This window comes from Cupressus sempervirens, chromosome 2 (assembly GCF_028749045.1).
Source record: "Cupressus sempervirens isolate cs-2001-9-10 chromosome 2, ASM2874904v1, whole genome shotgun sequence".
In the NCBI taxonomy this organism is placed as follows: domain Eukaryota; kingdom Viridiplantae; phylum Streptophyta; class Pinopsida; order Cupressales; family Cupressaceae; genus Cupressus; species Cupressus sempervirens.
Window position 1 is genome coordinate 4,178,742 of NC_143119.1, and position 27,680 is coordinate 4,206,421.

Genomic DNA, 27,680 nt, shown 5'->3' on the forward strand with positions numbered 1-27,680 from the left:
TTTTTGTATGCTTGATTCATTATTTTGTTTTTCAGTTCTCTCTTGTGAGAGTCTTTCAGAAAGCTTTAGCTTTTAGCCAGTGTGAGGACGTGGCCTCTCGTGTAGGCAAGCAGTGGATGCAAAACCATTGTCCGTGGAGATATCATTTCAGTTGTCTCATTTGTGCTTATAGGTTCTTCTCTTGTTTTCCAATCTGACTATAAAATCTGTGTATAAGATTGGATTGTGGTTAGCTGGTTATTGTATTGTTGTTGTATAATGCAATAAAATCGTTCAAGGAGTTATAAGAGTCTGCTGGTTTTATCTTACTGATTTGTAACTCATGGTTTTATGTTCGACATTTTGAATGCAATTTTGAAATAACGGGTTATATACTTGTGGAGAACCTTCTGGTTTTATTATAGCATTGTATTCCATTTTGCCTATACCTGAGTTTCAATATTATATCTGAGAAAAGTGGACTAAAACTCTATTGGAATTTCTATTAGTTTTCGATTGTGCTAGAAACTATCTGCAATTTTTATTTTTGATTGTACTGCTAAAGAGAAACGAGATAATATCTGATCAGGGATATTACATTCTGATAGTATAGGGACTAAGGCATCCAAGGAGGAACCGACACTATTAACTCAGAGCATACCCACTCTTCCGTCACAACCCTCACACAACAACAAGGCAGTAGAAATAACATACAGTAACCAGGCACCTGCTACATCACAAAAGAATTGAGATTTACCTCCTGAGATATATTTAACTAAGAAACATAATAATAAACAAAAAAATAGGAAGATCAGAACAATTCTAAATCCAAGAAACAAGGCAGAGATCATCTATCTATGAAGGTGAGTATACCGAAACTTACAAGCATATGCATATGAAAGGATGGATACACCATCAAGGTTATTTATAAGGCCTAGATTGCAAGAGCTTATAGGAAGGATGGATAAATCAGGAATGATTATCCATAGGTCTTAATGAGGGGAAAAATCGTGAGAGGAAAATACTTAGTGGAGAGTTAGCCTAAAAATAGCTAAAACCTCCCTCAGGAACTAAGTATCCGATAACAGCCTCTCTTTAAGAAGGGAAGTAATCAGGATTAGGAACTTAAATTATTCTTTAGTTAATAAATAATGGTATATTTTGATTCATAATTCCATTATAGTACTAACACCCTTGTAGGTGTAGAAGGTAGAAATGGGAAAACCAATCAGCTAATTGAGGGACATTACACTGAAATCATTCTTTCCGCCTCTCACAACACTTTGTGCAACTACTGTTATTCACTTGTACAACCTCCAAGCTAAGCCGTACTGCCTCTCAACCAATTGTACGATCTCCATATACTCAGTTGTACAACCTCCATATACTCACCGTACGGCTCCATAGTCCCTACCATATGACTACTTTGTTCACCGTACAAGTTCATTCTCACTTCACTGTATGGCCACTTATACCTTCGTACAACCAGACTGCTAACTGCACAACCGTACATCATCTCTCCCACTGTACGACACATTTAGCGTCCAATAACATACCATACGACCTTCAACCTTGTCCGTACACCCTATTTGGTATCCGTACAAGTGTTTCAAACTTCCCTACTGCACTCAGCTGACCATACAATTGGATGTAGGTATGGGTCGTTACAGTGGTATCAAAGCTTTGATCCTACCAGCTTGTGGACAGTGAATGAGAGTTTATAGCTAGAAGAGAAGAAGAACCCATTCCGTTGATAGAATGACTGTCAAACCGAAACCCATGGCTGTAGAACTCGTGGCACTACTGAGAGAGCTTGTAACGAATCAGGCACAAATCAATGATACTCAGCAACTCATGGAAGAGACTCTCAAGAAGTTGGCAGACAATAAAATATCTGGAGAACAAACTGGTCACAATGCAAACTCGGTGTTGGGTAAAGCAAACCCTCATCCAACATGCTCTCGACCTTCCATGCTGTCTTTTCCCCCATGGACGGAGATACCACCCGGAGGGAAGTAACCGATCTTTGAAGAAATGCAAGAACAACTGAGAAAAGGTTGGAAGAATGCAAATTTTGAGGAAGATATATCCTACAAAGATTATGCAGATCTGAGAATGAGATATTCGGGAGGGGAAACAAAGGATATTTTAATGATGATCTCAGGAGGAAGTTGAGTAAAGTAAATCTGTTACCATTTGACGGATTGGGATCTATATTTGTGCAAGTGTGAGTAATGAAGGTAGATACTTACTTTCAGGTTAATCCCATGCTAGAAGAAGAAGCAATTAAATTTGCGGCCTTACACTTGAAGGGAGTTGCGCATGAATGGTGGCATCACGACACCATCACACTAGGTCATGATCAAATAAATACCTATGGGGAAATTCACTAAGAGATTGATAGATCGATTTGACGGTAAAGATTGGGAACTCAATTTCAAAGATTTGGCACAACTGAGGCAAACTGGATTGGTTGACTAGTACATTGCAGAATTTCAAAAACTCTGTTTTGGTCACTAACATTTTTGAAAGAAGGCGGATAGTCCTCTTCATGGATGGATTGACAAAACCACTGAAAGGTTGGGTAAAAGGGTTCAATCCTGCCACCTTGTCAGAGGCCATTAAGAAGGCAAGGAGTATAGCATCATCAATGACATCATCCTCACGAAATTACTCATAATTCAAACCGCTGGTGTTTTTGAGGGATAAAGATAAAAAAACTCCACCGAGAAAGCTATCGTTGGATGAAGCTACAAAACAGGAGCTTCGAAGGAAGAAACTATATTTCAACTGCAAAGGACCATGGGAACCTGGGCACAGATACCTCCGGAAAGGAAAAATCCACTACATTGATGTCGTGACCAATGATGAGGACGAACAAGAAGATATACCCTCTGAAGACAACCAACCCTACGAAGACACCAAAATGGTTAGTTTGAACCATACAAAAATAATTGCAACATTTGTGTGTCACGAAGGAACTATCACCCTAGCCAGTAGCTCAAGGTGCACAGTATTCTGTGTACGGGGAACCCTTCAAGGACAAAGGGTTATGGTGATGCTTGATAGCGGGGCCACTCTAAATTTCATAAACTCATCTTTGGTGAAACGAAGAGGTCTACTGATGGAGACGCATACAGGATTCTAGGTCAAGGTTGTCGAAGGGACTCTTTTGCCCTGCACACACCTTGTTGCTTAGCTAAGTATCACAATGGTGAATCACACAATGATCGAGGATTTCTTCATATTGGACTTTGATGACATGGAGGTCATTTTGGGCATATAGTGGATGGAGACACTTGATGAATACACGTAGAATCTCAAACGGATGGATTCTACTTTTCTTGTCGATGGAAAGAAGGTTGTTCTCCACGGAATGGCAAATGAGGGTCCAAGGGAAGTTTATGCACATTGGATGGAGGCAATTTTTCGGCGTGATGACATTGCTTGGGCTGCACACTGTTTTGTCTCAATAGAACCTATAAAAGGGCAATTGACACATCCCAAAGGATTATGATCTCCAGAATATCTTGAACGATCACAATAAAGTTGGACATACTATCGAGTTGGAAGCAGGAGCCAAGCCAGTCATAACCACACCCTACTGCCATCCCAAGAACTTCAAAGATGAGATCAAAAAGAAAATTCAAGAACTGCTACAAAAAGGATGGATCCGCCCTAGTTCTAGCCCTTTCGCGTCATTAGTGGTATTGGTCAAAAAGGACGGGATGATGCGCATGTGTGTGGACTATCGTGCATTTAACAAAAAAAAATAAAGAGTAGATATGCATTTCGGAGGATAGATGATTTGTTGGATGAATTACGTGGTGCAGTTATTTTTTGAAAATAGATTTCTGTTCTGGATACCATCAGATCCGCACGAGGAAGACGTGGAAAAGATGGCTTTTCCTTGTCACTACGAGCATTATGAATTCCTGGTCATGCTGTTCGGATTAACGAATGCACCTACTATATTCCAATCATGCATGAGTCCCATCTTCAACAAAGAATTGTGTGAGTACTTATTGGTGTTTTTTGATGACATTCTTATTTATAGCAAGACATGGAAAGAGCACTTGAAGCATCTACATGAAGTCCTAAGGATCATGAAGGATCAGTCTTTGTTTGCCAAGCAATCCAAGTGTGAATTCGGTATGACAGAAATATTGTACCCGAGACATGTTGTCAGTAAATATGGCGTTCAAGTTCATCAGGAGAAGATTTAGACTATCATTGATTGGCCTCCCCCAAAATCACTCACGGAGCTGCGAGGATTTTTTTGACTATGCAGTTATTACTGGAGGTTTTTAAAGGGGTTCTCTTAGCTCAGCGCACCACTAACAGATCTGACAAGAAAGGGGTCCTTCCGATGGAATGAAAAGGCACAACTCACTTTTGATAAGTTGAAGGAAGCAATGAGCACTTGTTTCGTGCTTGCTTTACCTAATTTCACTTGGCCATTCATTATGGAGTGCAACGCATCTAGAGAAGGCATTGGTGCAGTATTGATGCAAGATACACATCCCATAGCCTATGAAAGTAGGAAACTTACACAAACATAACACTTATATTCCGTCTACTACAAAAAGATGTTGGCCATCGTACATACACTAACCAAGTTCTGAAAGTATTTGGTAGGTGTCAAGTTTGTCATTTGTATGGATCACAATAGTTTGAGATATTTTCTGGAGCAACGAGACTTGAACGAGAGGCAAGAAAAATGGGTAAGCAAGGTTCAGGCTTTTGATTTTGACATTGAATATGTTAAAGGAAAGAACAATGTGGTTGCAAATGCTTTATCTAGGAAACTCACCATCTGCTTACTAACTTAGATTTTAGCTAACTGGAAAGCACATTTGTTAGTGGAATATTCCAAAAACACATTTGTCTGTGAGCTAATGAATGGAAACACCCAGGATGATCGATACAAAGTGGTGGATGACACCATTTACTATAAGAATTGGATATTTTTAGCACCGGAATCCAAATTGAAGCAAGAAATCTTGAAGAAACTACACGACTCACCTTTGGTAGGATGTCGGGGCTTCCTCAAAACATACAGATGTCTTAGGGAGAGGTTTTCATGGAAAGGACTTAAAGGAGACATATTGCAGTATATAAGAGAGTGTGCGGTCTGCCAGCAGAACAAATCCGAACATACTCTACTTATCGGGTTATTGCAACCTCTGCCAATTCCAGAACATAATTGGACTTCCCAAGGTGAACGGAAAGGATTGTATCCTCGTGGTGGTTGACAGATTGGCAAAGTACGAACATTTCTTCGCCATTCCCTCAGATTTTCAGGTTGCATAAGTTGCTGATCTGTTTTTTAGAGAAATCTTTTGTTTGTACGGGTGACCCTGAAACATTGTCAGTGATTGTGATGGGCGATTCATTAGTATTTTCTAGACAAAACTGTTTCATTTGGTAGGGACAAAATTGTCACCAAGTATTAGTTACCACCCTTAGGCAGATGGACAAATGGAGATTGTGAACATGTGGCTTGAAGGTTACCTTCGGAACTACGTTTCAGCACAACAACGGGCGTAGGTCAAATGGATAAACCTAGGGGAATATCGTTATAATACCACGTACCACATGTTCATAGAGATGGCACTATTCAAAGCTCTATACGGGTATGAATCCCTCTCCTTCATCGATACAGTTCTGGGAGACAGTTGCACACCATGGGTGAGGGATTGGCTTCAGGAGGGATAGGACATCCTAAGATACGTGAAGAAAAACTTACAACGGGCACAAAATCAACAAAAGATGTAGGCCGACAGACACCGAATAGAGAGGAGTTTCAAAGTAGGAGACTTGGTCTACCTCAGGCTCCAACCATACCGACAATCCTTATTGAGAAAAAGGGAAAAGAAAAACTGAAGCCATGTTTTTATGGCCCTTATCATGCAGTGCACCGCATTGGTGAAGTCGCCTACAAGCTGGAACTTCTAGAGGGGAGCCGTATTCATAATGTTTTTCACGTTTCTTGCCTGAAGAAAGCTGTGGGAGAGAATGTCATGATAGCTACAGACCTTCCGCCGCTCAATTTTGGGATGGGAGGACTGTAATATCCCTGTCATAAAATAGATTATTAATCAAACTTTTGTTAATGGGCTGATTGATTTGATATATCTCGGACCCATTTTTGTTTGTTTCCGTAGTTTGTGTTGGCATTGGCTATCTTTGTACACCCTCGGAAAGTTTTCCCTAATGTGTATTTAAACATGGCTTGTAGGTAGCCTTTAGGCATGCATTTTTTGGATTATTTCTTTGTACTGCGAATTCCTATTGGAGTTCTGATTGTTCGCCATTTCAGAAGTGAAAAATCTTCCTTATTTGGTTTATATGGTTTCGGTGGGATTTAACCCTCACCCTATTTCCTCGCCTATAACACTTCGATCAGATCTGGCAAATTGGAGCACCATCTTTTTTTGGCAAATATTAATTGAAGGTTGTTTGTGTGTTAATCTCCACTTTTGTTTGGCATTGTTTGATGAATTTGGAATTAATAATTTACAGTGTAGATCTGAAATCATTCTCTCTACCTCTCACAACACTCCATGCAACTACTGTTATTCACCCATACGGTCCCCAAGCTAAGCTGTATTGCCTCCCAACCAACCATACGACCTCCATATACTCAGCCATACGACCTCCATATACTCACCATACGGCCCCATAGTCCCTACTGTATGACTACTCTGTTTACTGTACAACTTCATTCTTAGTGCACCCTACGACCCCTTATACCTCTGTACGGCCAGAGTGCTAATTGCACAGCCGTACATCATCTCTCTCCCACTGTACGACACATTTGGTGTCCAATAACATACCGTATGGCTTACATAGTATGAAATTCAGCCTTGTCCGTACACCTTGTTTGGTATTCGTACAAGTGTTTCAAACTTCCCTACTGCACTCAGCTGACCATACGACTTCATTCCAGTGGTTGCACCTTGCTTTCTAGAGGAGTTGTAGGTACGTGCCATTACACAATGAATCTTCAATAGGCTTCCCTTTTCATTTAACCTGAAACTCTTCATATTGCTTGTTTCTTGTGCTTCTATCCATACGACTGTCCAAGATATCCTCTATCTCTTCCGTAGCTAATGTAGGTGTTCCACCATGCTTTTTTGTTTCACTTGAATTGCTTGCTTCGCGGTACACTACCAAATCTGAAATATAAACATAGGTGATCTATTAAGTGCATCTTACAACTCTACCTCATAAGTATTTCTAGAATCATGCTTCTTTAGGATTTTGCATGGTCCAAATTTTTTCATGTTCAACTTATTATATTTTCCTATTAGAAACCTCTCTTTTCATAAATGAACCATAACTTCATCACCAATATAAAATTCTTTAGGTCTCCTCTTTGATCTACCTTAGCCTTGTGAATATTCATTTTAATAGAATGCATTTTCACCTCTTCATGCAAATTCTTCATGTGTTCTGCAAAGTCTTCACAGCTTCAGCACTACTTTTTTCTCCTTTGTCCAATTTCCTTTACTCTCAAGCATTTCTAGGATTACTTCCATATGCTTTTTAGAATGGTGACTTATCAGTGCTTCTATTGATGTAATTATTGTAAGCAAATTTCACTTGTGGTGGGTTTGTCTCCTACTAAGCATCTTACTAGGTTTTCCACACTTCTATTCACCATTTTGGTTTGTCTATTAGTCCGTGGATGGAACTGAATTTAACTTAAAATACATTTTCAACTTTTCTACCGTGTCCTCCAAAAGTACTCAACAAACTTTGTGTCTCAATCTGAAACTATGCTCTTCGATAGATCATGGAGTCTCACTTCTGTGAAATACAATTCTGCTACATGAATAGCATCAGTAGTCTTCTTACAAGGAATAGAGAGTGTCATCTTTGAAAATCTGTCTGCCACCACAAAAATGGAATCAAATTCTCTTTGGGTCTTTGGTAAACCAAGAATCAAATCCGTACTCATATCCTCCCATGGCCTATTTGGTATAGGTAATGGTTGATGCAATTCTGTGTTTTGTTTGGTTCTTTTTTGCCATTTAACATATTGTATGACTTTGTACGAACTTCTTAACATATTGCTGTACTTATGGCCAATAATAATTCTTGATAACCAGAGTAATAATCTTATCTTGACCAAAGTGTCTAGCTAATCCTCCATGCTTCTCTTTGATTAGGTTCTCTCTCATGGAGCTCTTAGGACTGCACAACTAACTTCCTTTGAATAATATCCCATTGTGGATTATAAAATCCAATCACTTGGTCTTGTCTAAAATAAAAGGCTTTGTGCAAGCTCTCCAGGCCTTGCCAGAGGTGGGATCCTCCAGATACAAACTCTTTAAGTTCACGGAACAACAAATTTGATCTTCATCTCTATCAAAAAATTCTGCCTCCTGCTTAGAGCATCAACAACTATATTAGACTTTTCATTCCTGTGCTTTAAAGCAAAAGTGTAACTTTGCAAAAACTCAACCCAATTTAAATGCATTTGATTCGATTTTCCTTCACTATTCGAATACTCTAAAGCTTGATGTTCAACATATAAGACAAACTCTTTATGCAAAAGATGTCTTTATTTCTTATAGCTTGAATTATTAGATAAAACCCTTGATCATAAAGAAAATATTTGCTTTTGGCATCATTTAACTTCTTGCTAAACTAAGCAATAGGTTTACCTTCTCAACTCAAAACAAGTCCAATGGCATTGCTATTAGCATCACAACCTACATGGAATACCTTATTAAAATTTGGAGGTGCCTAAATGCGTTGCTTTGTGACTTTTCTATTTAACAAATCGAAACTCTTCGTTGCTTCTGTAGACTACTCAATCTCTTTTCTATCAATCTCATTGTTTCAGTTAGGGGGCCATAGCTACTGCTGAATTTCGTGATAAACTTTCTGTAAAAACTATTTAAGCCATGAAAAGATCTCGCATTAATAACACTATTTAGATTGGGTTATTCAAGGATAACCATCACTTTATTTGGATTCATTTGAAGACCATCTGTTGAGCCAAAAAATCCAAACTACACTAACTCCTTTACAAAACTGCACCTCTTCATGCTAATAACTTTTCTTCTCTTAAATTCTTAACACCCTATGAAGTCCATCACACGCCTCTCCAATATTTTACCCAAAATTAGGATATCATCTTAGTAAACAATATCAAATTTATTCAAACTCTTTAAATATCTTGTTCATGAGCTGCATGAATGTGCTTAATGCATTGGTTTGTCCAAAAGGCATGGCTAATCATTCGTACTAGACCTCCTTTGTCTTTAAGGTTGTTTTCCATTCATCTCCTTCTATAGTTTGGATTTGGTGATATCCACTCTTTAAATCTATTTTTGTAAAGGACTCGGCTCCATTCAAACAAATTATAATGTTACCCATCCTTGGTAAGAGAAACCTATATTTGATAGTAATCTTATTGATAGCCCAAGAGTCTATATACATCCCCCATCCTCCTTTATTTCTAGTACTATAGGTACAACACTAGACTCAAAACTCTCTCAAATCCCTTTCTACAACAACTTTTGCACTTGTCTGTTCAACTCTTCACTCTCTGCTAGAGCCATTCTATGAGCTGCCTTGTTTGGCAAACTAGCTTCAAGAATTAGGTCCATTTGATGGGTTATCTTTCTTATATGAAGTAAGCCATCGGTACATTATCAGATATAATATCCAGAAACTCATCCAACATATTTGCAATTTCCACAAGTACATCCACTTCTGCTTTATCAACGTTTGGAATTAAAGCAAAACACATTCTCATGCTTCATATCTTCTAGAAACTTCCATCAATCAAACATATTCTCGCATTACTACACACCATTTCCCCAATTTCCTTCAATGGTTTTAACTTGTTTCAGACTCCATCCTTTATTAAGGAATAGGTATTTGCATGCCGATCAAATTGCCATGGTTCTGTAAAAACATTTGACAAACATCCATAGGCCTAATGTCTCATCATGATAGGTTCCAATTTTGAACTTTACTAGACATTGTTCATTGACCAAAGCTTTCTGGTCCTCCTGTAATTAAGCACTCTGATAAGGGTTTGGATGCCTCTTCTTTAACTTGAACTTATTAACCATTTCCTCTCAAATAACGTTTCAAGTGCTAGCAACATCTATAATGACATTGCAAATTTTACCATTACAGTTACATCTTGCATGAAACAAATTCTTCCTTTGTGTTCGTTCCTTCTTATCATTTAGCAAGGCTTTTTTGGTAAAAAGAACCTCTCCTCTTTCAATAGCTTTAGAATGTGAAGACTAATCATCCTTATCTACATGTGCAACTTGTGCATTGCCCTGTGGTCTCCACTTTTTTTTTTCCTTGATGTTGAGCACACTTATAGGTTCTATGTCCTCCGCATTGGAAACATAGTCCATGAAATCCTCCTCTTGCTGGTCCTCTTCCTCTTTGCTAGAGTTTTAGGTGACTCTACAACATCCTTAAGATCAAATGAAAGACCAAGATAACTTCCGCTAGCGAATGAAAAGACAATTTTAACAAAATTCAAGAATGATATTATTCGCTAATAGACATGAATAAATGTGCATAACAAACTTTCTTATATAGGCATGACAATAAGAGACAATGATAAGATGTAGATAAGTGATTACCTGTACAATATGGAATTAGGCATCCACCAAAGGTGGATTATCCTCCATTATGAAATGAAGTATGTACAACATGTGGATGATGATAGCTTGATAAGTGCACTAAAGGTAGATGTCACACGTAAAATGGCATGTGGTAACAACTATCACCACTATCCCCCCATTGTCCCCAAATTGAAGCCCTTTCTTTCACCATAACAGAAACCTGTCCCGATTTCTTCCAATGCTTGTGTTACATTATAGAATTCTATAGTAAAAAATGATTTCTTTTTCTTTGTTATTCTTTTTAATAAAGTTTTTCTAAAAATAAAAAATGAGTTTTTTGGTTTTTAATAAATGGTTTTAAGAACTTTTAATAAGTTTTTTAAAGAATTTTTTTTATAAGAAATTGAAATAGGGAACATTTTTTTTTTGTCAATTTATACCTATCCTGTAGCATCTTCCAATTAGATTTCAAGGCGGGATCCTGTTTGCTTCCTCTATTTTTTCTTAGCGACATCATTGATGTAGCTCAAGAGCTGGAGAATCCCCAATGGAGATATCCAATCCTTGCAGTAGTGAATCACACAACGGAAACTCAAAGATACAATTGAAAACAAAACAATTTTAATATCAAAAGATATCCTTTTACATCAAATTGACATCAAACATGTCGAACTATAAGGCCTTCTCGACTACGGCCAATACAAAGAACCTCAAACCAAATCCTACTATCAATCAGGTCGTAGAGATAACGTCCTCCTGATGATCTACTCTCCTTGATCTCCCTCGATTATGATTTATACACAACCCTTGAATTACAATCAAATGAAATTACTACAAAAATTAAAACCACATACCTTGAAAAACTGAGATCGAAATAAAAAACTACGGATGTTTCTGCAACCAACCGAGTTAGTCCACAATACCAATTTAACAATATCACCTGATGACTATCATCTAAAAACCGCTATCTCTAAATCAAATGATAATTACAATTAAATACCACCAAATTAATAATTAGGGCATCACATACCATTGTATCTATTTACCATCGGTTCATTTAGGGCTTTTGATACTGCTTTTACCAATAGGGCTTCCAATACCACTGATTCAAATAGGGTTTCCAATACCATTGATTCAAATAGGGCTTACGCTACTACGGATTCAAATTAGGGCTTCCGCTACCACGGATTCAAATTAGGGCTCTTGCTACAACGGATTCAAATTAGGGCTCCTACTACCACGGATTCAAATTAGGGCTTTCAATACCGCTGTATCATGTAGGGTTCCAGCTGTCACTCAATCAATTAGGGCTTCAAATTCCTTCCTTTCGATTACTTCACTGTGACAGTAACTCAAGATTAGAAAATACACTTGTATTCGTTATTCATATATATGAAAGTAAAATGATGGTAACAATGAAATAATTCAATTTAATCTTACCTGCTCATAAATAAAAATTATAATACCTCTTTCCGATAAACAGTTGAATGCATGGCTTATCTTTGTCTGACGCATGTCCGACATCTTGAGAGAGGTGAAACATTGTCAGGGGTTTAACCACCCAACCTCGGACCACAACATATCCCCACACGATCTCTAACGAGAAAGGTCCTCCCTACTCGGAATTAACAGGTAACGTCTTGCCACCCATTGGGCTTCCTCACCATACGACTTGGCCGCAGCAGATTACAATAATAGGAATATGCATGAGCTATTAATTAATTCATATTAAATGATAAATATTGAAATGTCACAACTGATACTAATTCATATTATTACAGATTCCTCTCTTTCACCTCACCACCCATTTTCTTGGCTACACAGCCGGGTGAGTCCCAGGTGTTAGGAATTCTCAGAATAATCTGATTCTATCAAACATTCAGCATTTCACAATCTGTGATAACATAATTATGCTCTTTAAAGATTTCAAAATTGAATGTTTAATTAATTAAGTTAATCATAACTAAATTCTCTTCCACGTTCTTGTAGATTAATTCCACCTCTTCACCATTTCAAGGCTTCTTTGCCGATGAATTCCTTGGTGTTAATAGTATGCTGAATATGCTTGGAAAATTTATAAAAAAACATGTGCATTGCTGTGTATTCAATGAAAGTTTAATACAACTGCCAAATGAATTCACAAATGAACCCTGATAGAAAATCTGAAAATGCATCATTGCTAGTGAATTCCTCGATGTTTGGTTTCTTGATTTCAATTCTGTTTCTATGTGATATAAAAGAATGAACTATATTCTGAGCTGAGATTTTTAGCTACACGTGATTGATATGTTTTCATGATTAAGTAACCTTATTCTAAAATCTATATATTCCTCCCTGAGATCCGGTTTGAAAATAAGTAGTTATCAATGTTATGATTTTGATGCATCATGGCACAAAAATACAGTTCATGCGATTTGGAAATAAATAAAAGATTACAAGTCTCTATATTATTATCAGCTTCCGGATACTTTATGATTTCTGACAAGCTTTGCTTTGCAAAGAAAAAATAAAAAGAAGGCATACACTGGTTCAACGGCAATCTTACTTGACACTTCGATTTTGTTTGAGTTGCTTTGAAATCGGGAGTTCGGCTTCACTACTGTTTGGATTCCCACGGAAAGAAAGGTGAAGGAGAAATAAAATAAAGGCAATAATCTTAGTTGAAATTATTCACAGTCGGATTAAATCGCAGATGGAACCATTCTCAGTTTCTTGAGAGCCACCCACAACAATGAATAAGAATAGAGGTGACTTCAGCATTTTAATATAACACAACACATCCACAACTTGGAATGAAATTTTAAAAATAATTGCTTCTGCTTCAGCCACATTCCAATGGGTTGTCAAAGTTTTAGTCGGCAAGGCAGAATGATAAGAATATATAGGTTTTGGTGGTGCATTCAAACATCGCATAAGAAAGTATATCAAATGTAATAACGTATCCTTACGTGACTTTGAAATATCCTTGATGGATCTCTTCTGCTGATCTGCTGTAATCTTATATTTTTAAATCTATTTTCCTGTTTATTTACGTTTTCTTGCAGAACTAGACAGAAGTGCAGAAAGGTTTGTTTGTTTTTGATGGTTTTATAACATAGAAAGGAATAGGGAACAACAACCATGAAACAAGACTGAAATATTAAAAATATAACCCAAATAGCCACAAAATGCCCAACTGACATCACAAACCATAAAATCATCCTGTCACCTGTCTGTGGCTGAAGTCGGAAATCAAGGATCCATTGGCAGTCTCATCCCTAAAATCTAGGGATGCTCCTAAAATTTAGGAAACAAGCCCTATTCCTCTGAAACTGAACCTAAAGAGTAATCTCATGGAGACCCAACCCTGGGCAAGATCATACCTCCTAAAAAGTAGGAACTGCCTCCTAAAAACAAGGAACGTCTCCCAACTGATCAATAACTGCTAGAACATCAAGTCCCCAACACTGAATAACCATACTGGGTCTCTATCCAACCCTGTCAACCTACAAGACCCCATAATAAGCTGACTCACATGTCTTTGCTAGACTGAGCTAAAAGAGGGGACATGACAGTCCTCCCCTCTTGGAGATGCTTGCCCACAAGCAATACAACACTAATCCTCCACTATCCCAAGCAATCCAAATACAGAGCATTGATCGACCCCAAACCTGAAGTGTCTCGTTAGGACAAACATACTCCCCATTGTAAGGTGTAGAAGTGAAGTAGATCACATCGTCACAGTAGAGTATCCACCGCTGAATACCCTCGCGCCCAAGAATCCAAACAAATGGCCATCTTGTCAAAATTCAGACTAGTAGCCAGTCCCAAAACAGTCCTGTTATGCAACCCGTCCCAAAACCTCATACAATCTTTGTGGCAAATCTAAGGCACCCGCTCTTGTGTGTTGAGATATTGAGGGACATGGGGTTATGATCAAATCACTGTTACTATCTGAGTCTTGATTAGTAATCATACTCCTAGCTGATCCACCTTGAGACGGAAGTGGGCATGCCTTGAGCATGATCTTCCTTCTCCCAACCATAAACTCCAATTGTCTCGCCCTAAAATCTGGCTGTATCTCCCCAAGTATTGCAACCACTGTACACCCAAAACTACATCCGTGCCCCCTAGATCACACATGTAAAAGTCATCTATCAAGGTGTATCCCTTCATGCCTATGCTCAACTGTGGGATAGCCTTGATACATTGCAGAGTAAGACCATTGGCCACAGTCACATCAATTCTTGGAAAATTCTGTGCTTGTAGACCACATCGATCTACCATTCCTGTATTTATAAAATTATGTGTAGAATCATTGTCCACCAAACAATACACAGTATGCCCATGGATCATACCCGAGATGTAGAAGAGGTGAATCATCGGTGCACCTGACAACGTAGCCATAGTCCCTTGTGTTGCGACTGCTACCTTAGCATCTTCGAGCTCAATTTGGACACCATCATCTTTGTCATTTATATCTTGAACCTCCTCATCGTTCGCATTTGATATGACCTTAGTAAGATGTGCCTTTCCCTGCCCAAGGCACCTATGTCCTGGTACCCATGGCTCCTTACAAGAAAAACATAATTTCCTCTTCAGTTCATTTCTAGAATCCAGATCTATTTTGGGAGATGGAGGTGGCATGTCCTTAGCCTATAAAAGAGGTCTCTGTGGTGCCTATATATTCCTCGATGGTTTCTTATCAGTCTGATAAGAGGTAGGAGTGGTGTCCAATCTCAATGTCACATCACTAGCATCCTTAAGAGTGGCCGGCTGGAAGGCACGAACCAATCCCTTAAGCTTGTCCTACAATCCCTCAATGAATAGCATCACACTACGCTTCTGTGTCATATCAGGTACCATAACTGCAATGCGCTAGAACTCATTAGTATAAGCTTCTGCATGATCAGTTTGTCTCAGATGAGCCAACTCTATATAGTAAAGTTCTGTATCCTTACGGTCAAACCATGTAATGAGTCGCCCAGTGAACTCAGCATGGGAATGTACTAAGGCATGATCCTGGGTAACCAATCCATGGTGCCACCAATCATAGGCAATCCCCTCTAGATGCAACACAACAAACTGAATAGCCTCACGCTCAGGCATGGGCTGTAATGAAAGATATATATCCAGCTTGTGAACCCAAGCTTGTGCACTTGTATCTCTTGAGCCATTGTATGTAGCCAATGTGATCTTCCCAGTAGCTCTATTGAGGTCATAGTTCTGCTATTGCTTTGGTGGTCTATAACCACGATCTCCCCTGAACCTAGCTGTATCTCTACACTGTGCACAATACTGGGGAACAACACAACAAACTAAATAGCCTCATGCTTAGGCATGGGCCGTAATGAAAGATATATATCCAGCTTGTGAACCCAAGCTCGTGCACTCATATCTCTTGAGCCATTATATGTAGCCAATGTGATCTTCCTAGTAGCTCTATTGAGGTCATAGTTCTGCTGCTGCTGTGGTGGTCTATAACCAAGATCTCCCCTGAACCTAGCTGTATCTCTACGTTGTGCACAATATCGGGGAAGAGGGAAGACATCCCTAACCTCAGGGGGTAGAGCTCTCTACTCAGCTGTGGCTGCCAAAACTGACTCTTGGAACCCCACCTCTGGTGGTTCCACCTGTGCTGGCCATTCACCTGGTATGAATTGAGGAAGCAATGGTCTATTCGTAGTAGGTGTACGATGGTGATGCCGCTTAGAGGGATGAAGGGAGCTCCCAACTGAAGAATGGGACTGATGGTTGCGCTAACTACCAACCACTGAAACTGATCTACTTCGCTCGCCTTTGTGTCCACCTATCTCCAAACGCTCCAAGGTATCCTGTAATCTGTCTAAAGCTTGAGCGATCCTGGGCTGAGTAGTGAATAGGGTCTGCACCATCTCTCTTTGTTCATCATCCTGGTTCCTTGTGCCGCCCACCTGTTCTTCTGCCATAATAGGTTCTTGGTCTATTCCAAACCCTTGCTCAAGTTGAGCTCTCTTGCGCATATAAAATTTGTGTATCTCAGCTCTTGGATGCATAGATTTGTATTCAATCCACCAACCAGTGACTACCTAGATGCTAATATGAATTATCAAAACTTATGATCCAGTACCTAGATGCCAAAATGAATTATCAAAACTTTTTAGCCAGTACTCAGATGCTGAAATGAATTATCAAAACTTTTTATCTAATACTCAGATGCCAAAATGAATTATCAAAACTTTTTAGCCAGTACCCAGATGCCAAAGTGAATTATCAAAACTTTTTAGCCAGTACCCAGATGCAAAAATGAATTATCAAGACTTTTGCTGAAATCTGTTGTGACAATTTCTCACAAACCCTACAAGCTGGTAGGATGTAAGCTCTGATACCACTAAAAGATCCCTGATGGATCTCTTCTGCTGATTTGCTGTAATCTTATATTTTAAAATCTGTTTTCCTGTTTATTTATGTTTTCCTGCAGAACTAGACAGAAGTGTAGAAAGGTTTGTTTGTTTTTGATGGTTTTATAACATAGAAAGGAATAGGGAACAACAACCATGAAACAAGACTGAAATAAATAAGGTATTTAGTAAAAATTAGAATTATTGCAAACCGTACTGGGTAGATTTGTCTGAATTATAGAGCCAAGCAATAAATCCAATGTATTTCCCAAAGCTCACATACAAATTTGATGTCAAACTGGAAGGTGAAGATTGTTCTCGAATCCAACATACATTTGGAGGTGAATACAAGCAATACTCTATACACCTCGTGGTGTATTTGCTGCAAATGGCATCCCATAGGCTGCAATGAGCCACGGCCCAACTGGAAAGATGTATGCCATGCTGAAACCCCAATGAGAATTGAAGCCTTTGTCCTTAATGACCACGCACAATGCCAAAGAGATTTGGTGCCAAAGATTGCTGAGGGCTATGTCCTAGCCAATCACTAACCTGGGGTTTGCTTCCCAGACTAGAAATCACCCATATAGAGAAAATTCATAAACAAGTTGTCAAATATGCAAAAGATGATCTTAGAATGAAGCTTCTATCTCCTTATAACCCTTCTCAATTGCAAATTGAACCCTAGGTGTCTCCAAGTGGCGTTGGGTAGTGAAAGTGTTATAATTTCTTATTTTAAAATGGTCATGTTACTAGAAAATGACCTTTTTCCTCATAGACAGAAATCTGTTCACTGAATTGCCCTGAGACCAAAGAGAAAGATTTAGAGAATTTTGAGACCTTTCCAACGAGCTATCACACCAAAGGATGCGCATCCAGATGAGGCCAAAAACCCCTTATTACTCCAAAATGGCTAATAACTTAACCTTATTTAATAATTAGACACTAACTTAGGAAATATTAAAAATATAACCCAAATAGTCACAAAATGTCCAATTGACATCACAAACCATAAAATCATCCTGTCACTTGTTTGTGACTGAAGTCGAAAATCAAGGATCCACTGGCAATCTCATCCCTAAAATCTAGGGATGCTCCTAAAATTTAGGAAACAGGCCCTATCCCTTTGAAACTGAACCCAAAGATTAATCTCATGGAGACCCAACCCTGGGCAAGATCATACCTCCTAAAAAGTAGGAATTGCATCAGAATTTCAGGGATTAGCCTAATATTGGATCCTCGTAGGCTAATGAAGATGGTTAGAAGGTCTTTTGAGGATTGATTCATCTCCAACATTCAACGATTTATGAATTTGACCTTCATTCAATGTCATTTGGACTCCATTTGCCATACTTACTATGTATAGTAAGTCGAGGGTAATAGCGATGGACCCTTTCTATTTTTAGAAAGTGTATATGGTCACATGGGGAATTATGAGGAGAGATTCCCATTTCAGACGGCACGACGATCAAACAAGTATTTCAAGAAATATTAAAGTTCAAGTTACTTAAGTGATTTATTTAAATATTTTAGTGTTATAAAGTTATAAAGTTACTTAAGTGACTGAAAGACGAAATAGTCTTTTATCTCACATTGCTAAGTTGTTCGAGCCTCTCCTCATTTCGAAGTTATAAAGGAAAGCATTTGCATTGGGATTGTAAAAATGAACATATGTTATTAAACAAATCCTAAAGGTTGCTTATTGTGACTGGATATTTCCTAAGGACGAAGCCCCTATGGAAAATAGTGAGGCTAGACGCAAATCTAGTACTTCCATTTCATTTCAGAACTGAGGTTCGATTCGATACATTGTTTTCAGGAAGCTAGAGTTTCAATGGCTTAAAGAGGGACAGTTGTTTGAAGTCACTGGCATGTACAGATCACCATTTAGCAGATTGGTGTTGGATGGCAGGCAGAGAAATCAGACACTCCAGAGCCAAGGTGGAATCTTAGAATCAAGCATTACGTGAGTGAGCCGAAGGAATGTTACCAGGTAACAGATGTGACTCTACATTTCTCTCCTTACCATACATTTGGCAGTGCAGCAAAGTGAAGGCTTGGGTTACAGGAAGAAGGTATTAATATGACTGAGATAGTCATCAAGGGAACATGGATTAAGAGGTGGAATAAGGGTTTCTCTAGAGGATGGGTTAAGGAATCAGACTAACTCCAGCAGTCTGTTATAGCAGTGTTAAGAGCGCTGAACCCTGCATTAAAGAGTTTGACAGAGGGTCTGTGCGTTGGTTGTTCATCTATATGCAAGGATTGGTGCCTATCGGATTTAAGGAAGGCTGTGTAGAAGAGCAGGGAGACCATGGGTTAAACCATAACACCAAGACATACTCCAGTAACCAATACGGACAGCAGGATAACTGGGCGTGAGCAGTTTCAGAACAGAGTCCATTGGAGAATAAGGCATAGACGAGCAGCCAGACTATAAGCAGTGGCAGTATCCAGGTTTCATTAACCCCTTGTCTGTGATTTAAAACATAATAAATATGTATGAATTTATTCAGAAATTATTTCTCTATAACCCAAGATAGACAAACGTTGTTCAGAATCTGCTGTACTTGAAGAGTCTTATAAATGCAAACTGTTATTGTCTGAGGTTATCACATTGTATGCAAGTTTTGTAGTGATATTGTTATATATATTTTGGAGTCAGATTCTTCACAACAGCATCAGAGTTTAATGCCAAGGTTTCATGCCAACTGTTTGACAAAATACATTAAGTCCAGACAATGAAGTCTTTGATCAGAATTAGCAGAGTTTATTACAGATGTGCATTGATAAGTAGACATTCAATATGCCGAACTTTAGTACTTAAACAACACCCCCTTCAATGTCATGAAACTTCAATGTGTGTTGAATTTTTTTAGCTTAATTATTGTGGCGAGAAACAGATACAAGGCGCTCTCTTGTGCAGACTTGAGTGAGAAGTTAGTTCACTTATTTTAATTTTTAACTATTTTACAGTTTTACTTTTTAGTTTTGAATCATGATAGCTTATGTCTTGATTTTTTATTTTTAGAGTGAAGACTAAAGTTACGTTTTTTTTAGTTTTATAGTACTTATTTTTGTTGAAGGAAAGTTATTTTTTAAATCAGAATTGTGTACTTAACGTTAATTTTACTTCATCAGTGTAGGTTGCTCAGATATGCAGTTTATAGGGCCACTGATGTAGTTAGAAGAGCAAAAATTTCAATGGAATCAATGTTGCTGCACCATTCTTTCAAATGGATGGATGAATGGCAAAAATTGCACCATCATCAATTTTTTCGTTTCTTCCATTGATGAAGTAGTCTTTGAAATCCTGGATGCCTACGACAAGGTACAGAAATTTGAAGCTTTTTCTAGAAATTATATGCAAGTTGCAATGGAGTTGGGGTTTGATAATTTGGTGCAAATCATAACCTACAATGCAATGGCATACGTGGAAGTGGGTAGGATCCTCCAAGATAAATATAGTACACTTTTTGGGATTCTTTGTGTAGTGCATATTCTTGACCTTCTTTTGGAGGATGTAGGAAAGCTCGATTAGGCAAGACCGGTTGTAGAGGATGCAAGAAAGATAGAAAAATAAAGCTACAATCACCCTTGTGTTCTTCGCTTGATCAAAGAACACACCAAGGGAAGGAATTCGTTAGACTGAGAGTCACAAGGTTTGCAATGCTTTTATTAACATTGCAAAGTATTCTTACTTTGATGGATTTGAGGAAAATGTTTGAGTCAAGCATGGCTAAACTCAAGTTATACAAAGAAGCTTGATGGAGGAAGTGTTGCATACATTGTCTTTGACAACCAATTTGCACAAAGTGTTACAAGAGTTGTGAAGGTAACTTAGAAATTTCAAAAGTTGATTTTTTTTGGTATTCAAGTCTTTCATCACTAATTTGGAACTTTAGTCTATAATGATTAATGATAATCTTTTTCTACTTTTCAATTGTAGATGTTGGAGCCCTTGATTAGAGTTCTCTGCTTTGTAGATGGGAATCAAACCTCAATGTGGTATCTTAATGATGCCATGGATAGGGTCAAAGGGGCTATCGAAATCTACCAAAGGGACAACCTCAAATTTGACCCCATATGGGAAATTATTGATAGGAGGTGGAACAATTAGCTCTACCAGCCCATTTATGTGGTGGGCTACTTCTTCAATTCTTGTTTTCATTTCTCTCCATCCTATTTGGGTCTCAGTAGAGAGGTCATGACAACCTCACTAAATGTATGCAGAGGATGGTACCCAAGGTTGAGGTGAGACACCTCATTGTGTCCGAATTGGACATGGTTTAGAATGCAAGGGGCGAGCTATTCTCTATAGATGTGGAAAAGAGAGGAAGAATGTAATGTCCCTTTTTTAGCATTCATAGCATGATGTTGTCGTTAGCCTATTTCCCCACGGTCCCGTAGGCTAACCAGGACATTAAAGGGACTTGGAGGCCATTTGGCCTAGATAGTTTCAGTTGCAGGTCTTTCTGAGGGGTTTTGAGGCAACTTTGGGCATACTTACTATTTATAGTAAGTCATCTTGGGCATGGGCGGACATCCAGTGGCAACGGTATGTTGATGCTAATTGTTTAAAATCAACAAGAAGACTTGTTTATCACTGATAAGATTTGTTATGCATTGATAAAGCTATTTTATAAAGTTAAATTTAAATATTTAACTTTATTAATGCATAGACTATAGTTTTTGGGAAATATTTAAATTAAAAGAGTCCCCTTTATTTTATAACACATTGGAGACATAAGTTACATAAAAGGAGTTATGTTTTATCCCACATTGAGAAAACGAAGGATGGAGCTCTTGTGAGAACACTATAAAAGAAATGGAAGAGCTTCTTTTAAGTAGGCTTGAAAATATCAAAGAAATTGGGAAATTTTCTGGAGATTATATCTCAATAGTTTGAAGGACAAAATCCCTTCAAGCTGGAAATCTTGACGCCATTGAAAGATATGGTCTTGAGATTTAACATGGTAGCAGTCCGAAAAAGAAGATACGAAAAAGTAGTCCGAAAAAGCGGAACCGAAAAAGCAGACTGAAAAAACAATCCATAAAAGCAGTTCAAAAAGCAGCTCCGAAAAAGCAGTTCGAAAAAGAAAATTGGAAAAGCAAAGCAGAAGGGGCAGCATTGAAGGAAATTATTACAGCCATCTACAACTAGGTTCCCTTGTTAGTATTGTTTTTAGGGTATTATAAGTTTCAGCTGTAAGTGTGCATTATACTAGCATTATCATTTTGTAATCCATGTAAATGCCAAAGTGTTGGCCATATTTCATGAGCATTATATTTGAAATTTCATTGCAATTAAGAAGATAATAGTTGCTGCTGTCATTTAAGCAATTCAATATCATTATTTATCAACTAGTTAGTTTGCATACCAACTGTTTGTAAAAATGCCAGTTGGCTGTAGGTATTCATTTCTCATGCTTAGATCATATATATGCACTGAATATTGTCAAAATTAGTAGCACACTCATGTTAGGTCATTGTGTAGTCCATTTGGAGTCTTCTAGCACAAGTTTCTCATTCATGCAAATTGAAGAAAGAGTCATTTAAAGCCAGCTAAAATACTATATCAGTCATATGTCCCTTGCATGTGAATTGTTTGGTGAAATTCCTTGAGCTTTCATCAGCATTTTTGAGAGCAGATTTGAGGAGGGTCATTACAAAGAAACACTCAAACCCAAAGTACATTATTTGAATTATTTGAATCTTTCACATGCATGATATTTAGATAAAAACTAAAATATGTTTTTACATTGCTTTCTAACTCTTGAATATTTTAATTTGCAAATGCTTGGTGTTGAAATTAGGGTGGAAATGCCCCAAATCTGCAAAGTCTCTCCCTTCAAATCTTTTGCCATCCTTATAGTTCATCTAGTTGTGAGTGCAATTGGAGCTTGTTCGAATCATTCACATGAAGAAGAAGAGCAAGTTAGTGTGAAAACGCCTCAATGGACTTGTCTTTGTGCAATAAAACCTTTGGTTGTGTGACAAGGCAGAGAAAACACTTGTTAGTCCACTTGATTTGGATGACATAGATTCTTACTGCAATTGGGCATCATAGGAGTATCCTCCCTTGTTTATAGAGGACGAGATCTATGATTCAAAGAGGCAAGCTATGGAGGAGGGTGGATTCATAGTGGGATTGGATGGTATTCAAAAGGATGAGGGTGACGAGGAGTCATTGCAAGTGTGAGCACCGTCTACATCCAGGATGGAGGTTGAGTCGCAACCAATTTTGCAAAGGGATTATGTCATAACCCTATGTTGACATAAATAATACAAATATACTCAAGCTATATATTTTTCTGAATATAAATATGCATTTCATTTCTTATCCTTATTTATTAATGTCTCAAATACATAATGTTGCCTAACTATATTAATAATAATATATTATTATCTAGATGATAATATCCTTATAAATAGATAAATAAATGTAATATAAGTATTAAATAAATAATATCTACTAAGAAGTTCATCTATAATATTGAAAGAAAGAAACATTAATTCATTCAGTACTAATTATAACACTAAATATATTATTATTATTAATGCTATAAATACAAAATTATACTTTACCAATTTAAGATTACTTTACAAGATAACAAACAAATAATTTTACTAAAACCTAAAAATAAACTTCACTAAAAGGGAATGGTTGTATCCTGTAATGAGAAGTGATATTTAATTACCTTGATCACTGACAAAAAAAGGAAGATAAGAATAAAAATATGTCTCCATTCATGGAATAAGAAAAAGGAGGATGTCAAAAATAATAAGGAAAGCAAATTAAATGGAAAGGAGAACATTTATATTGAATGAATAAAACAAAAAATATTATTTTACATAGGCAATAAAAGTAGTAAAGCTTGGAAAAAGGTTGAAATTATAGAGTGAGTGAGACTTTTAAGGTATGTTCATAAATTTTAGTAAGATGAAAAGGTAATAATGGGATTTTACTTTCATTTCATTTATATATTAAATTTAAAAATATGATAAAGATTTAGTAGCTTTAGAATATAATTTAGTATTGAAGGATTTAGGAGAATTGATTAAGGAATATATATATATATATATATATATATATATATATAGATATTTGTGAGTAAATTGGTATTGTACTATGCTCCACGGGGACGCGTCCCCTGCCTCTGTACCCTAGTACCCGTACCGGGTACGAAACGGGGACGCGGGTACGGATTTTGGACGTACCCTGCGACGTCCCTTTTTGAGGGGAAAGGGGACGGTCCCCGAAACGCAAAAAAAAATTTCGTAGGAAACTTGGGTACGGATTTCCGTACCGGGGACGGCGTTCCTGTCCCTCGCCCGTACCCTTTTGCCCACGCCGTCCCCTATTTTCCAGCCGGCCATGGGTGAGTTAAAAAGTTAAAAAAAATGGTTTTTTTAAAAAAAAATTTAATCTTTTCTATTCCGCCTAGGGCCCACATGGATGTTAAGTTGTTAACCCTAATGTGTCTTCTTAAATAGTTAAAGTTGGAGTTCATTGCTCATTTGGAGTTGTTTGCAAGTTGGGAAGAGGAAGAGGAAAACATTGAACATTCAACAACAACAAAAGAGGAGTGTGTTTTGGAGGTGGAAGAGAAAGTTTTGCCTTCATTTCTACTTCATTCTAGGTATGTTTTTTATTTTCTTTTTGTTTGATTCAAACTTCATTGTTGTTTGTTGTCATTTTTCATTTTTTTCAATGACATAAAGAGGGCATGTTAATGGAACATTGAAATTTTTTTTTTTCTATAACTTGCAGCAGTATACTATAAATCATTGTAAAATCCAAAGGCAAAAACATGAGCAGCAGTGAGAGTGAGGGAAGTAGTGATAGCATGGAAGTTGCCATGCAAGAAACTCAAGTGTCACAATTACAAAGACCAAGAAAAAGACCTAGGGCAGCCATTGATGAGCCTAATGTAGATGTCCCTATGCCTAATCCATTTGAGTGCCCTTCCAAAGCCTTAAAACAATATGCCAAAGGCCCATTCAACCCTAAGAAACCTCTCCTACAATTTGCCACAAAAGTAGACAAGAATAAGAAGAAAAATTCGGGGGGTAGTAGGGAATGGGAGTGTCATTTATGTAAGAAGCATTATTTTGGGAGCTACACAAGAGTGTATTGCCATCTTTTATGGATAGGTGGGCAAGGGGTGAAAGGTTGCAAAAAAATTACGGAGGAAGAAAAACTTGAGGCCAATAGGTTGTATGTGGAGGGGGAGTTATTGAAATCCGGGGGTCCTATGAGTAGCACACCCACACCCTCATTGACTCCCACTAGCACTGTTAGTAAAGGGAAGGGAAAGGCCAAGACTAAGAGAGATACCAATGTGGCTGATTTATTTAACATACAAGCAAAAGATAGAGCTGAAGAGTCCATTGGCAGATTTCTTGTTGCTCATGGCATACCATACCATGTTTCTCGTTCCTCATTCTATAAACAAATGTGCAAAGATATTTATGCTGCTGGTCCCTCATTTGTACCACCAGGAGAGACTAAATTACGCACCACTATCCTTGACAAAGAGTACTCAAAAGTAAACATTTTGATGGAGGATATGAGGCAAACATGGATGAGTGATGGATGTTCTATTATCATGGATGGTTGGACCGATATCAAACATCGGCCACTCATCAATCTTATTGTCACTAGTACAGCAGGGGCCTATTTTCTTAGAGCCATTGATTGTTCGGGAAAAAAGAAGGATGCATCCTTCCAATTTCAGATTTTGAAGGATGCTATAGAAGAGGTAGGGACTTCAAATGTTGTGCAAGTAGTCACTGATTCAGCCCGTGTGTGTAAATCAGCTGGATTGATAATAGAGAGCACCTATAGACACATTTTTTGGACCCCATGTTGTGTACATGCATTGAATAACACCTTGAAGGACTTTGGGAAAATTGATTGGATAAAGACTATGGTGTTTGAGGCTAGAGACGTGCAAATGTTTATTTGCAATCATCACACATCTCTTGCATTATTTAGGACATTTTCCAAAAAAGAATTCCTCAAGCCTGTGGAGACTCGATATGCTAGCTACTTCATTTTGTTGGAGAGGATGCTTGAGGTCCAAGAGGCCTTACAATCCATGGTGGTCAATGCAGAGTGGAATAGATGGCATGAATCAAGCACCCCAGATGGAAGACTTGTCAAACGAAGAATCCTAGATGAACATTGGTGGACCACAATGAGGTAAGAAACTTAAGAATTGGTGGATATCATAATTGTTATTATTGCTGATTTAATAAAAAAAAAAATTTGATTTAAGCACTTGCTGATTTTTTTAACATATTATGTTTCTCACTTGCAATTTTCTTTCATTTGCAGATACATTTGCTCCTTCATTGACCCTATTGTGCAGGTCATTAGATATGCTGATACTGACTCTCCTAGCCTTGGAGAGATTTATGAGACTTTTGATAGCATGCTTGGGCAGATCAAGCAAGCTGTTAAAGATAAGGAACCTACTTTGGAGTTCTACGAGGAGCATCTTAAGCCCATTGTAATGAAAAGGTGGAACACTATGAACAACCCACTTCATATGGCAGCCTATGCAGTCAATCCAAAATGGTATGCACCAAGGCCTGGGAGAGTGCTTCCATCTAATGATGAGGAGGTGAGTTTAATTTATTAAAGAATTCTGATTTTATAATACATTTTTAAATATTTTATTTTATTTGTAAAGTTTATAAACTCTAAGTTCTCACTTCTTAATTTTTGTTTGTTCAATATAGGTGAAGGACGGCTTCTTCAAGGCCCTTTCAAAAATGTATAGTGCAGAGGATGCTGCAAAAATTCGAGGGCAATGGCTTGACTTTGCCAATCTTCGTGGTCCAACATTTGGTAGACCAGAGGCGAGGACTGATAGAGCTACATTAGCTCAAAAGGACCCGATTGGATGGTGGACATGGCATGGTAGAGATGCACCTGAGCTGAAAGCCCTTGCCACCCGTCTTCTCTCACAGGTTGCGAGTTCCTCTGCTGCAGAGAGGAATTGGTCTACATATAGCTTCATTCAATCGGTCAAGAGGAACAACCTTACCTCTAGACGATCAGAGAAGCTTGTGGCTGTTCATAGTGTATTGCGACTACAGGAGCGACAGAGTCTTGAGTATCGACAGACTCCAGCACTACGTTGGGATGTTAATCCTGAGGATGCATTGCAGATTGATGAGGATAACACACCCCCAGGGCTGCTTGGAGTTCCATTGGATGAGGACCCTTTGCCTACCCCTGCCAGTGATTCAGAGGATGAGATTGATGATGATCTTGATTTAGATAGAGATTTAGATTCCTAGAGGACAGCCATATATTTGGCTTTCTGCTTTTCAGATACTCAGATACATTATTGCTTTTGATTATTATGGAGTTGGACATCTCATTTACACTTCTAGTATTTACTTTCATTGTGTCATTTTGATTTTCATTTCATGCATGATGATGATAGATTGATACTTGGAGCCTTTGGGCATTTTTGCTAATTGTATGCGATATTCGGATATATCATCATATCATATTCTCATTTTGATTCTAATCTTAATAGTTTTCAATTTCCATGTATTCTATGGTGAATGGTTTATCAATGTTATGATTTATCATTGTTATGGTATGCATATCAGAAATATATCTCTAAAGAAGTCTAATTCTCCATATATAAAAAATTTAAAATCCCCTATATTTTATAGCCGTCCCCTGAGGTCCCGTCCCCTAAAT

The 27,680-nt window shown here is 37.9% G+C and overlaps 2 protein-coding genes across 4 annotated transcripts in view; both read left to right on the forward strand.

Annotated features, from left to right (window-relative positions):
- Positions 1-27,680, forward strand: part of LOC149570800 (plant/protein) — a 162,085-nt gene that overhangs the window by 22,937 nt on the left and 111,468 nt on the right. The gene's annotated exons all lie outside the window — the stretch shown is intronic.
- On the forward strand, positions 24,357-27,360 carry LOC149570801 (uncharacterized). 2 transcript variants are annotated; one of them, XM_089812365.1, is made up of 4 exons: positions 24,357-24,594; positions 24,726-26,159; positions 26,295-26,583; positions 26,702-27,360. In XM_089812365.1, exons 2-4 carry the CDS (start codon positions 24,766-24,768, stop codon positions 27,263-27,265), a joined length of 2,247 nt encoding a protein of 748 aa, XP_089668491.1. In that variant the 5' UTR covers positions 24,357-24,594; positions 24,726-24,765; the 3' UTR covers positions 27,266-27,360. The 2 variants fall into 2 exon arrangements, with proteins under 2 accessions (XP_089668491.1, XP_089668490.1); XM_089812364.1 differs by having other exon boundaries at positions 24,357-26,159.